Genomic DNA, 15,525 nt, shown 5'->3' with positions numbered 1-15,525 from the left:
CAACATCCTACGGGTAATCGTTTTTGAGTTATACGAGATACATGTACGTTCAGACGTCACGCTGAAACTAGTCAAAATAGATTGGGAGATGGTCAAAATGGATATTTCCGTTGAAACCTGAAAACCGAAATTTTTCGCGTCACAATCCTTTACTTCGTACAAGGAAGTATAAACATAAAATAAATAAAAAAATTACTGCGATGGGAAACGCGGATAAATATAGTGGGGGAAGCCACGACTGGGATGCTAGTTAAAAATAAATAAATAAAAATGTTAAAAAACGTTTTCGTTGATTTAAAAACCTTATCTTTTCTTCTCCTGTCTCTTTAAAATCTTTAATAATAATAGTAGAATATGGAACAATTCGTAAATAATACTGGAATTATTTTAATCAGATTATTTTATCTAAATAAAAATGAAACGTTATTTATATGCATTTTAATTGATTAATAATTAATTTTAAAGAAAAAAACAGATATATAAATTAAGGATGTGTTTATTAAGATTTGTTTTTATATCTAAAGTGACAGGTGGATGAAAGAACCTGTATATGTATTATGGTAGATTACAGTTCTTTTTATAGAATTTTTTTTACATTCAAATTGAGTGTAGAATTACAGTTAACTATTTTATTTAATTGATAATTAATGAAAAATAAACTTACGTAAATAACGGGTTGGGCTTAGTTTATATATTTTAGAGTTTCTTTATAAATAGTTGTAATCGATCCAAAAAAACCCTAGAATGTTTCTTTGTGTCTTTTCTTTTATTTTTTAAAATTAATAAAATTTTGCTTTTTTAATAATATTAAAAATTAATTAATTAACTAAGTAATAATCAAATAGTTAATATTTATTTTTTATCTACTGTGAAGAAAGTACAGTATTACTTTCGGTCGCACGGTGAATGAAATTCACATTCAAGGGAATGAATTTTCTTACTTTTTGAGGTATGATGAGTACGACAATACCATTCACTTAAAATGTAATTTCCTTTTATATATATATATATATATATATATATATATATATATATGTATATATATATATATAAGGAATATATATATATATATATAAATAAAAAGACATATTTTACTTTTAAATATTACCTTTATTAATTTCATGGGACAACCAATCAGCTATACAAACTTATAAATTAAATACGTTGTGTATTTAATTTATAAGTTTTGTATATTTATTTAGTTTTGTGTATTTAATTTGTATAGTTGATTGGTTAACTCAAGAAATTATTAAAGGTATTATTTTAAAATAAAATATGTCTTTTTATTATATTTAATTCTGTCCAATCAAGAGGAAAATAAACTTAAATAAATTACATTTAAGTTAATATTCAAATATATATATATAGGCTTTGTATGTATGTATGTATATATATATGTGTGTGTGTGTGTGTGTGTGTGAGCGTGCGCGCGCGCGTAGGCTTATGCATAAAATTTAGGATCAAAAATTACCAAAACTATTTGATCAATTTGATTGAAATTTAGATATTTTATTTATAGTAGTGTATCTGAAATTGTTCATGTAAAATTTGATGAAGGTTGGTTGAGTCGTTCCTGAGTTACGCTCAATTTAGGGTCAACGACAGACATCTTAACCTCACCTGGTGTATTTTTCATACGCGCTTATGCAATGAGTCATAGTGATGAGAGTTTTAACTTGATACTTGTGTGTAGGTTCTACTTTTTAAACGAACGTATTTACTCTGAAAATCAGTACGTTTCTGACAACGAAATAATGAGGGAAACGAAAAGACAGTCTTTTTTTTCAAAGATTCCTTGATATTCTTTTATGAGAAGTTTTTATTTTTTTAAATACTAATATATTTATCAGTACAAATAATATATAAATTTATTCGTTGTGAAAAAAAAAAATTATGAATTTTGTTTTATATATATATATATATATATATATATAGATAAATTAATTAGTAATAGTTTATTGAACGTTCTATTCATATTTTTAAGAAATTTTATTTATTGATTTTATATTATAAACTATATTGACCTGAGCACGTAACACAGATTGGCCTACGTATAATAGTGATCTACCCAAAATAGCAGAGTTGAACACAATTTTTTTTTTCATCAAATAACAATTATCGTTTAGTTCAAAATACATGCTTCATGATAACGCCTGTTAAAAGTAATTGACTTAATTTAGTCTTAATATCCAGGGCGAGAAAATGTAGAAATATTTCAAATTAAAATGATTATTTTTAAGTTTATTTACTGTTAACAAACAATTTTATTATACTTTTTTATGTTACCAAAATTTTTATTCTCTCCTTTCATTTTTGGATATTTTTGTACGTAATTGAGATTTTTTTTTATAGGTATTTTGTATTAATAAAAATAAATAAGTTGTATGTTAGGCTAGATTTAGACCGCAAAGTAACCTTCTGAAATATTTATATTATCTGAATATATTTAAATAAATAAATTAAAAAAAATATATATATATAAACAATGACGTCATATATTTTTGATTATGTGATTTGAGGGTGGGGATATTTAAAATTGAATGGGTTATAAACAATAGACGAAATCCTGAATAACAGATAGGTAGATGATATATAAATGCATGCATGCATAAATATATTTATTTTAGTATTGATGTAGTAGTAGACTTGTGTTGGATTGTATTATTGGATAATTGCCAATATCGCCATGAGCATATTATTAGCTAGCATGGTATTGTATTTAGGACCATTATGCAAATATATATGCACGTGGACGGAAATGCATCTGCATATCGTTGTTTTGTTTTATATAGCTATGCTAAATACATGTGGCATTACATTTCATCTCGGATAGTAAGATAATTAAGTGGAGCAGATTTAACAATAAATAATCATTACATTATTTGATAAATATTCTTCTCACTCTCTCTCTCTCTCCCTAACACACACACACACACACACACACACACACACACTGTGTGTGTGTATATTTAAAAAAAAATAAATTAAATTATTTATTTAAAAATAAAAATGTTCAGAGGAAGTTTAAATTTTTTTCGTAAAGGTTTATAAAACGCCTAAGCAATTTTAAGAAAAAAAAATCATCAGTTCTGCGCCAGAAGACCATTTTTTCGTTATTTTATTTTGTTTCTACGTTTCAACTTGCACCATAATCACGAACCACGCTTTTAACTTTCCCCGCTAAAACGTTTCGACCTTAAATTGAACGTAGCTCAATAAAGACTCAACCAATCTTCTTCAAATTTTCACGTGCACTATTTCAGATACAGTAGTACAGCAAATCTAAATTTCGATGAAATTGATCTAGAGTTTTGAAGATTTTCGATCCAAAAAATTGTATACGTAGACTTATATAATATATAAATTTATAAGGAAATCCAAATTTAAATGAATGGTATTTTTGTACTTCTCATACCTTAAAACGTAAATAAAATTCATCTTCACCGCCTCCCACCCCGCTCAAACCATGCCACCGAAAGTAATACCGTGCTTTTTAGAAAAGTTGGTAAAAATAATATATGAAAGTAATAAACTGCAGGTTCACTACAACACTTCGAAAAATTACGTCATTAACTTAATATTTAAAACGTTTTCCCAATTTGAAAAAAATTAAGTTGAGAAGAAATTCAGATTTTCATAAACGAAATATCAAAATAAATTTTTTAGTCTACTTTCTAAATTTCATTTGATGAACATCTAAATTCTTTACAGAACATTATTTTAGACGACTCAAAAATTAAAATTACATGAAAAATGATGTAAAATACGACACGCTCCGCTCGCTGTCTGTATAAACTTTTTGGTCATCCTGTAATGAAATGATTAGTCTAGATTATTCTTTAAACCTAACTCAAAAGTTTAATTGATACAATTTTTAAAAGGAACCATTCGTGAGTGAATTAACTATTACTTTAAAAAAAATAGCAGCTTTGAAGCCACTTAAACCAATTACAAAGTCTGTTTGATTTTCCTTACCTGCAACGGCTTTGAACATGCCTGAATATTTTAGTAACCAGGTATACAGAATTTGTTTTGTTCTATTGATAATGGACATTTTCTCTTCCTGTAACTGTAGGTCTTTTTAACAAATTGGTTTTTTCAGCCACATTATTAATGTTACGACCGAGCAATCAGCCACAGAACTTGAATAGAAATTTTGTAATACAGTTTCAATTTACTTGATAAATTTAAATTTTATTCTTGTGAACTAAAATTAATCTATTTTCTTCCTTGCCTACAAATCATAATAAAACGATATAGATAAACTTTTTTATCAGTGAAAGAAATTCTTCTTTTGGAAATAAATATTTCGAAAAAATAAAGAATCGAATTAATTTTAAAGAAAGAAAGAAATAAAGAAACGAAAGAGTAATAATCCATGAAAGCAGGAAGGAAAGAGAGAAAGAGAGTTAAGTGGAACGGAAATTATTCGTGTAGTCTATAGATTTATGTGTTACATGATTCATATTCCAATTTCCTGTAGTAGGTATTTTCGTACGTATTTTTAACATCTGTTATCCTTGACTTGTAACCTCTTTAGAGGAAACATTTTTGTACTATTATCCTGTGAACTAAAATATTTATTTTACTTAACCTCGAACCTCTGCAAAGTCATCTAAAGGGTGGCTATAAAGAAACTCCCTATTTTACATTGCTTACAACGTTTCTACTTACTGATAAATGTTAGTAAAATAAATCTATTTTTTGTTAATATTATAATCTAAGATATTCCTTAATGTATTAAAATGTAACATCAACACCAATATTTTCTAGAAATCTTTGTAAAAAAATTTGTTAAATTTCTACTATTAACTTCAGAGTGAATTACGATTGTATTTTGGTCAGAATCTGCTGAATATGCCCCTATAGTTGATCACACATTTTTGCGATGAACTTTCTTTTACTCCAGAAATTATCGTAAGGTATGAATTCAGGCCTTTTATTGGATCACATTGACCAGTCATCAGAACTGATTGTCAAACCAAGGGTAAACAACGAATGCAGAATGTAGTAGAGCACCACCATCTTGCATGAAGATAATAAGGTCATAAAGTTATCTAAAGTTGACGCGGTAAGCTCAGTATCGTTTTTCAGTTTTTTTTACGTAGCTATCTATATTCATTATTTTCCGAATAAGGAGTTAGTACCACGTTTGTGCTAATTCTTTTTGTGAATTACTACATGTATTACTTGGCATTGTGAGTTAAACCACAACGTTAGTAGATTAGCATGTTGTACCATTGTAACGTCAGGCTTTTTTTGTTACATTCTACTGTTGTGCTGCGAATACTTTTCAATCTTTATACTGTAAAGAACAAAATAAATTGTATTTCTCTAAAATCATTTAATAAATAGGAAGGTTATGTGCAATTTAGAATGGGCTACGTAAATTTCTCTACTGGATTGAGACAGTAATGATTTGCAAGGAATGACATTTTGAGTAAATCGTTTTACACACTGTACCCCCGATTTTCTTTGACTGTGATGTATGAAGATATCTGATTATTAAAAGATACAGGAAAAAATTAATTATCTTGAGTGTAATTCTAGTTGATATATAGCTATTCCCTGTGGTAAAGTAGTGTCAGTATATTACTGGATATTCTTATCGATGGGCTTGACATGCTGATCTGATGTATATTATATTTGGTTTAATGAAGAAGACAACGAGAAACCGAAAACACTTCATTCCTCACTCTCCTTAGTGAACTTAGCATGATTTGTTTATTCTCTACGTGTTTTTTTTCGTTGAAAATATAAAATAATACCTAACATTTTATTTTATGTAAAATACGAGTAATATATATATATTATGCAAGTAAGTTATCAGTATTGGAAACAGATGTTGAAAAAGTATTTCATCCCAGTAGTACAGAGTGAGCAACATAAAACCGAACCTACAATTAAACCGCTACCCGACACTATTTATGAAAGATTCTCACACAACTAGTGCGACTAGTGGATGTATATGTTACTGCTGATTGTTGCTGCCGTTTGTCAGGTGGTTACTTGTCAGTGCAATATACGTTTTGTTGCAGTGCAGTATTGTGAATGCAGTTGTGCTTGTTTACCTAGTAAAGCCAGTTATTTTTACACGGATTTGAATACTAGATCGTGGATACCGGTGTTCTTTGGTTGTTGGGTTTCAATTAACCACACATCTCAGGAATGGTCGAACTGAGAATGTACAAGACTTCATTTACACTCATACATATCATCCTCTGAAGAATTATCTAACGGTAGTTACCGGAGGCTAAACAGTAAAGAAAGTTGTGCTTGTTTAAAATACCTTATTCGATCCAGGAGAGGATAACTAGGTAGTTGAGGACTATATTCGTTCTGGATCGTTTGAATAATGACGTCAATATTCGTAGAAAATTTTCAGAATGCCTGTATCTCAGCGAAGTGTAGCAAACACGATTTAGTTAAAAAAATGTGTACAACAGGTTGGGTTTCAAATTCAAAACGAAATAGGCAACTTTCCGTTAGGACTTCACAGGCCATTGCCGATATTGAAAGAAGAATTACTGCCAGTCCAGAAGATGCCATTTTCGAAGAATTGTATGCGCAATTGACTGATAATGAAAAAGAATACAGCTTCTTCCAACAATACGGAGCAACGTGTCACATCAAACGGTTTCACTGTATCGCGTTCATGCAGATTTAACAAATGTATGAGCTGCCAGCAGAGGACGATGGCCTCCACATTCCCTAGAGTTGTCTACTTACGATTTTTTCCTTTGGGGTTATTTAAAGAAGAGAGTTTATAGTATTGATGAACTGAAGGTGAACATTCAACGAAAAATCAACGCAATTGACAACAATGTTTTACGTCAGACGACCCTCAATATGATCAGTCGAGCACAAAAGTGCTTCGATGCCCAGGGTGATCATTTTGACTTTTTCAATCTGACAATTCTATTTTTTTCTATAATTATTTATTTACTTTGTAACGGTTATGTTATCGGGATATGGTTTTTTCATTTTTTAACTATAGATAAGGTTTAAATTTTTAGAAAGTATTTCTTATTTAAATAGCGCAATTATTAGTAATGTTTTAACTACATTTTATACCTTACGAGCTTAGGATTGTTTTTTGAGCATACTTTTATCTTTTTTTATTAATTATGTATCATTGACTAGATTGGCGTACTTTTCCACTCCATTCTTATTCGGTATTAATCTCTTAACATCGAAATATTTCCTACATCTTACAATCAAAATTATCTGTTTCTTTTATTCTAATATTTAACCTACTTTACTATTATAAATCTTTTTATCTCCATCTGCAACCATACTTAATGACACCTTAATACAAGGTCGAAGAACTTTTCCTTTTTTTTTTACAAAATTTTGCCACTAACTGCATTTTATCCTAAGATTTTTTAACTTTTTAATCTATCAATCCATTTAATCTTCTAGATTCTTCTACCATATCCAGGGATGCATCGGTATCAGAACGCCGTTCCGGTATTGCTTTTTAGGAGAAATAAAAAGTTAACCTTTTACATAAAAATTGTTTTAACCTAAAGTTTGGACTTCATTTTATTTTAAAATAAAAATATAACCTAAATTATAAAAATCTGACCGCACGAAAATAATCCTTGCTTTTGAACATCCGTAGTCAAACGGTGACAAAATAAGATGCTAAAAATTTAATACACGAAAAAAATTTAAATATTCAACATGAAAAAGATAAATTTTGCTTATCGATCTAAAAATCGAAATGAAATCATGTAGCCAGCCATCTGTGGGTGTGGACCATATTCTTGTCTGCTTTAATACAAAATCAAATGTGTGAGTACATCCATGGTTAAATTACATTTAAGCGATATTTGTTCGTTTTTCACATTGGAAATGATAGATATTCTATGAATAAAAAAGGAAATGGTCAAAGAGTTGCGTGGAAGGATCAAGGGAAATGCTTTAAAAACGTGATTAAAACAGAATTGTAAAAATAATTAGTTATTTTCTCATTGATATAACATATGTAAATCACTTGTATAAGGGTCGTAAGCCAGCTTTCTTTAAGAGATGTGATGATATCATTCATCCAGTTCTTATAATAAACGGAGAAAAGGTGTCACTTATAGGGCTGAATATCATAAGCATTTCGATGCGTTTATCGTGTCTGGTTATTTATATTCATGGAAAAAGCAATAGAATATCACTTAACTCCTCATTTTCCTTATCCAGCCTGACATTAGATTCTTTTTATTCGTGAAAGTGAATGTATCACTTTTTTATGATTTATGTTTTGTAGCTTATAACTATTGAATAAATAAGAATTTTGAAGCTATCAATTCATAAATAATTTTTTATATTCGTTAAACAAATACACAAAACATGTTACCAAGACCAAAAAATCTATTTTTGTCAGACGGAACATACGTGTGTTTGTTCTGTGTTTGATCTTATAACTCTAGATCCTGCCGATCGATTTTTTTCAAAATCAGTAGACAGGTACTACCTTCCACGAGAAAGAATGCAATAAATGTTTGCAAAATTTAAAAAAAAAGAGGTAGGGGTATTTTGGCCGAAATAAAATTTCAAATCTTTGTTGGGACACTCAAGAAAAAGATTTTTCTTACAAATTTTTTTTATCAAGACCACAAATTACCCACAATTTTTATGTAATATTCACCCCCTCCTTAGGTATAACCAAAAAAAAAAGTTTGCATCTATATTTTCTACATCAATAGGCAATCAAACCACTATACAAAATTTTGCTCATCCCTCTCCCAATGGTCTGTGGTAAAACAAAACATATTTTTTTAATTTAAAAAAAAAAAATAAATCCATTTCGTAACAGCCTTTGCATAGAAAATGTAAAAATTACAGTTTTTTGATAATTCTTACTCTTTAGTATTTCTTGAAGAAAAAAAATTAGCCAAAAATTTTCATCCCTTCCTAGAAAATTACAATTTTGTTTATGTAACAGTGGCTGCATCTTTGTATTTTGTAAACAATTAAAAAGTTTTTTTTTTGTTTAATTTATTACCACCAATTAAAGAGCATTTTCTTAAAAATTAATTTTATTCGAATGCTTCCCCTTAAATATTCCAGCCTCCAAAATGGAAAAAAAAAAATTATTATTTTTCAAGAACACAAAACAATTGTCCCACGGTTCAACTTTCATTAAGTCTTTCACAAATATAGAAATAACCAGTTTTTTTAAAATCTATTTATTTAACAATGTATCATAAACAACATTCATTCCCGGCTTTTTTGGTAAAAGTGGAAGTTTTTTTTGGAATTCGTGGATTCGTTTTTTTTTTTTTAGTAATTCTTAAATATATATGTATAGTATGAAATTATTTTTCTACATCGATCTAAATTAATTATAATCACGTCACGAAACATAGACCCCTGACAGCCCAGCCCGCTTTTGTATCTTCAGAACCTGTTCTGACCTTTTTGAAATACCGTAAGATATAATATTATATATTTTTGACAGTAGGATACGTAAATATATATATATATATATATATATATATATATATATATATATATATATTAATTACACACTACATGTATACACACAGGATGATTTACGAAGTATGTAACTAACTTTCATGACATGTTCTACTAGTGAAAATAAAGAAGAAACTTCGTGTAAGCATATATTAAGAAACGCTTAGTTAACGAGTGTCGACTTATGAAATAAATTATTTCAAATAAGTAAAAAAAAAAATTATTTTTAATTACGTTTAAAAATGTATGATAAATTGTTTTATTTGATTCTTTATTTTTCTAAAATATTTAATTATTCTGTTTTGTAATATTGAAAAGTTTTTCGTTTAATACCTACTTAAAATTTGCTACATTTTGATGAACTTTCTTTTAATAAACTACTAAATTCTTACTTTTGTATTTAGTTTATGTGGACTTTATTCATATCATTTTACCTAGAAAAAAATTCTTTATACAAGTTTTATTTAATATTTTTATGTATTTATTACCTATTCAATAAAGTTATTTAATGCCAAACAAAATAGTGTATTTTTCGAACCAACCTTTTGTCTTTTTCCACAGATTAGTTTAAAACTACTAAAAATACAGTTCTAAAATCTATTTTCTTTTTTTCAATTTTTTCAGATGAGATTTCATATAAAATCACTAAATTTACCTCTTTCTATGGGTTCGAAGTTTAACATTTTCGGGTTCGAAGGCAAAGTAATTAGGGAGAAATCTTTCATCAGCTGACATTCACTATAAGCGTTTCAGAACTTATATTTATATAAAAAAAAATTTTCTTGATTATTTCTTCTTGTGGGTGGGATATGGAAATGGAATTTTGTAGCATATGAAAAATTACCAAACCTGATCGGGATTCGAACTCGGAATCTCCGGATGAAAGGCCACCACATCCGCACGCAGACTGTTTATTTAGTTAGGGTCCTGCTGATTAAAAGAGTACGTGGATGTCCAAAGATGTTTCAAGTGCTGCAGATATGGTCACAGGACTAAATTTTGTGTAAGTTTGCCTTGGTGTGTGCCCATTGTGATAAAACATTGGCCGGTCCTGTCCGGGCCACTGCAAAACTTGACTCGGTGTCCCCGTACTTCAACAGCGATCGTCGCACTACTGGACAGGTCACCCATCCGACCCGAACTCAGCCGTCATTCAACAGCTTATCCGCCAGGATGGGTGGCAGAGCCAGTGTGACCACCTGAGAAGACCCTTAAGCTGGTCTCATCGATAGCATATTCAGCGTCACGGAGTCCCCGGTAACACGACGAAGGTCTCTCAAGAATTCTTCTTCTGTGGTTAATGCAACCATATCCTAGATGAGGACTTGGACCCGTCTGCTTCCTTTTCCTCCCAATACAATCGTGACACCTTCTACCCTTCATTATTTGATGTTAAGAGCAGAAAACCTCTTCTTGCTTGGATTCATTATTTTGTATCTTATTTATTCTTCATTGTTAATGATTTTACTATCTATATTACAAAATTCTACAATTTTTGGTTATTGTGTTTATTTTTTCTACTTCTCGTTACCCCGCCTCTTCCGTCAGATTTCATTACATCTCTTTTGTACTATAAAATTGAACTTATTTTATGTTATTAAATCTATACCCGTTATACTTATTCCTGTTAAAATAATATAATTCCCAATTTCTTAATTTTAATCCCAAATAATTACTTTTTTCATTAGTTAATTGTTTTTTTTTTTACATGATAAATTAAAAATATTTCATATTATTTTTCTTTAAATAAATGTAATAAAATAGATAAGAAGAGTAAAAATAAGTTTTAGCTTATTACTTCCGGGGGAGGGAGCTAATATCCCAGAAATTTCTAGTAGTATTTTTGACAGCCCTTATTTACATGATTGATTATATTAATGCTCTATTTCAGGAAATAAATTTTATTGTATATTTAAGTAATTAAATAATAATAGCCACGTGTTCGATAAAATAACGTTTAAATGTAAATTAACGTTTGTAAAAAGAAAGAAGGAGTTTTATATATAGATGTTTATATATATATAAAATGTTTTAAGGTTATTTTATATACATTAAAATAGTCAGCGGTCCTTTTAAATTGAATTGAAAGATAAAATTAGAACACACAGTAGTTTGAAGAATCAATAGAATTGGAGGATGAAGTATTAAAAACGGTGTGGGTTATATTTTATACTGTAATATATACATATATACTGTACAGTACTATAGAAATAATGTAACTCCAGTTCCTGCTGTGGTGTTTTGCCTGAATACCCGCAACCCGCTTAGCGACAAACGATGAGTCACCGCTGCGCGCGCACTCATACTATACACTAACACATAATACATACACATACAAACAACATAACACTAGTCAAAGCCAGTCGTTTCTCGACCGTCTGTACTACTTCATGGTCGCTGGTATTTCGTTCATTTCTTTTGCTTTCATTTTAAAATAAAACCTACATGTTTTCATTCATTCATTAAAAAAAAATAAAAATAGTTTTTATTTAAATATATTAAAATGCCCCCATCGTTAAAATATTGCCTATTATTAAATGTATTATATTATTACGAAAAAAATGTTAGAACCAGATATTAAATAAGATTTTCTCTTATATTTATTGTATGTATTAAGTTGTATATATGTTTTGTCCATGTGTCGGTTGTAAAGTTACATGTTTCTTTTAATATAATAATGCTATCCCAATTCGTGGCGTGTTTCCGTGCTTATGTGCTGTGCTTTCGTCTCAACTACGTTACGTTATTTTAAAAATTATAAATATCTTCATTAAAGGATTCCATTTAAACAGGTGAATTATATTTTATTTATTTAAAATTTATGTTTTTATATTTATTTATATAATAATATTGTACATATGTGTAAAATGTATTACGTTAGCTTATTGTATTTAACGTTTTAATATATTATAATACGAGATTGAATTAGTTTGAGGTTATAATTTTATTGATAAATCAACAAAATTATTAATATGTCTTACCTGTTACTAAGAATTATGTGCTAGCATGTTTGTCAACTGATTAATATTGATTATAATAGTGCTTATGACCATCCCCCCCAAACCTTTATGGTCCATCCTGTTTGGGGGGGGGGATTCTTATCATTCCCCCTTCTTTTTAAAAACATATAGATATTATTTAAAATCACAATTTAAAATCCTTTAATTATTACTGTTTAGTTTCTTATATTCTATTATTATTATTTAATTATATAAAATTTAAAATTTGTAAATAAACAGATAATTTGTTTGATATTTAGTACTTATAAAATTAAATTTAATATGTGTAATCTAATTATTTTTTTTTACAAAAAAAAAAATGGATCTTATCATAAATCATGATTTTCTCACAATAGGAAATCTTGATTTACGTACTTTTTATTTTTGTTCAAGTATTAAGCAATTATATAAACAACAGAATTCTCACTTACATCCTGATTAGTTTTACAAGTTATCACCAGTTATAAATTTTGATTTATAAATTACAATTTTAAAATTTATTTTATATTTAAAAATAATTTTAGGCTATATTTTTGTCGACATTTTATTATTTAATGTAATGACACTACTGTTAATTAATTATTGAATTAATGGTATCTAATCGTATCTGGACCGTTTTCTTTTCAGCATAATTTTTTTAAATTTATTTCTTAGATCATGAATGTATTCTGATTATTGTTGAAATCTATTCAAAAATTCACATATTATCATTTGATAAAATAATCAAAAAATTATATAACAATTCGATGTGATAGTAAGACACTATTGTAACCGATAACATAAAATAAAACATTCTCTTATTGCAACAATTTTTTTTTTTAATGGTTTTTTTCAAATCTTATTTATTATGTAAATACTATCCATGTTCATTTCATTACACGCTCGCGCGTGTTTGTATATGGGTTGACGTTTGCATCCATTCTGTTTAATCATGGTATAAATTTTTTTGTAAATGTTATGTTAATTATATTTGTTATCAAATGCTATACATGTTTTCTATCGCTATCAAGTCACATTTCAATTGCTTCAAAATTAAAAGTAAGTAAAAGAAAAGTCTGATTAGGTAAAAAGAATTATTATAAGAAAATATTAAATTTATTATTTTTTATTTATATTAAATTTTGTTGTGACTTTTTTTCTTTATTGATATTTTTTTACATACACATCCGCTCACGATTTCTTAAAACTTGTCTTTAGTTTACTTTAAATAATGTAATTTTGTTTTCTCCTTTTTTTAATATTTACATTATTTTTTCGATTAGAAAAGCTTTCCACCAGCTTAATATAAGATTAACATTTATTATTGATCTACTGTTTAATGATATTGCTGGTATTTTCAATTCTGAAGTGACATTTATCACCGCAACTCATTCATTAGAAAAAATCCTCTTTATGAATGATTAATTTATAAACGGTTACGTTTAATTTTGTTTTAATATTTGTGTTAGTTTTTTTCATTGCTAGGATTTAATTAATGGTAGTAGATAGTCCATTAAAACGATAGTATTAGATTTATATCCTCTTTTAAGGCATATTATGAAAGTTTCTTCTTATGACATATTAATTTTGCTAAAATGTTGTTAATGAATTGGTATTTAATTATTTTCCAACTTTTTTTAACTAATCTGTTTCTTTTACTTCCTTCTAATAATAATAATTATTATTGTTGTTATAATATATAAGTAATTTTACGAGAAAAGGGGCATTGACAGGTGAAAACATGTCAAACCCATTCTGTGAATCGAAACGAAGATTAGTTGATTTAAAACCAGCTTACTTATAGTATGACAATCAGCCAACCAGTTGTATAATACCATATTTATTTCCATAAACCCGCAGCATTTTTCATATGATCCTATTTAAAATTTCTGTATTCAGTCTTATTGGGGTCATTATAATAATTGGATGATTATTACTGCATGAACGATGGATTATATTTGATTATTATTTTACAAGCCAGTATTTTTTTACGATTGTGATTATGAAAGGTTATACAAAAACACCAACACCTAAACGAAGATGAATCTTATTATAATACCCGTCTCTGTCACTAGAGGAAGATACAACGATTAATACTGTTATGTCTTTATTATTAGTTTTATTCCGTAATAAATTACGTAAAAATGAGACGACTTTTTGGAAATACGGTACAATTCCAGTTTTTGTTGTTACGACTTTCAGGCTTTTCACTTACCTTTCAGTAGTACTCAGTTGATTTCCAAATTGTAAACGTGTCATATCTCGGTCACATTCCTCTACTTTAAAAAAAAATACGAAAATTTGAAAGTTGTGTCAGAAGCCGAAATTATCGGAAACTGAGCAACCGGTAAAAAATTGACATTGATGAGTCGTGTATTCGAGATTAGCGAAAGAAAAAAGATTTATTGCTTGGCGCTTCTTTGAAAAGACGATCGAAAGCCGGAAAATTTCCCGAATTAAAGCAAGTACTATCTTTGTTTATTAAAGGAAAAAGGGAAATGTGTTTTTGGAGTTTCTACAGAGATGTGCATTATGAAGACGAAACAAATAGCTTTAGCAGGTAATATTGAGAATTTTACAGCTGGCAGAAGTTGGTTTCAAATGTTTATACGTAGATCTGGTTTGACTATAAAAAAAAAAACGGACCACTGTTTATTAAAGATCGCCAGATACAAACGAAGAAAAACTTATAGAATTTCAAAGATATGTTATTGACTTGCGCAAAAAATTCAATTTCGAACTATCACAAATAGTTAACGCTGATCAAACGCCTTTTCTTTTCTTTTTTTCCTGTTTAGCCTCCGGGAATTACCGTTCAGGTATTACTTCAGAGGATGATTATGAATATAAATGAGGTGTAGTGTTGTACAGTTTCAGTTCGACCATTTCTGAGATGTGTGGTTAATTGAAACCCAACCACCAAAGAACATCGGTATCCACGATCTAGTATTCAAATCTGTGTAAAAATAACTGGCTTTACTAGGAAATGAACGCTGAAACTCTCAACATCCAAATCACCTGATTTGGGAAGACGCGTTCACCAGTAAACCAAAACAAACGCCTGTATACTTTG

General features: G+C 28.5%; 1 protein-coding gene across 2 annotated transcripts in view; it reads left to right on the top strand.

Annotated features, from left to right (window-relative positions):
- Positions 1-15,525, top strand: part of LOC142328176 (dual specificity protein phosphatase 10-like) — a 249,020-nt gene that overhangs the window by 84,362 nt on the left and 149,133 nt on the right. Inside the window, exon 1 of one of the 2 annotated variants that reach the window (XM_075371727.1) lies at positions 13,448-13,511. The exons of the other annotated variant lie outside the window; for it this stretch is intronic. Within the exon in view, the coding sequence (XP_075227842.1) occupies positions 13,454-13,511 (58 nt within the window). The 5' untranslated portion in view covers positions 13,448-13,453. Of the gene's footprint in view, positions 1-13,447; positions 13,512-15,525 lie in introns of those variants that run through there. 2 annotated transcript variants of the gene reach the window in all.

Source organism: Lycorma delicatula, chromosome 7 (genome assembly GCF_047948215.1).
Source record: "Lycorma delicatula isolate Av1 chromosome 7, ASM4794821v1, whole genome shotgun sequence".
In the NCBI taxonomy this organism is placed as follows: domain Eukaryota; kingdom Metazoa; phylum Arthropoda; class Insecta; order Hemiptera; family Fulgoridae; genus Lycorma; species Lycorma delicatula.
This window is presented reverse-complemented; position numbering and strand designations above follow the sequence as displayed.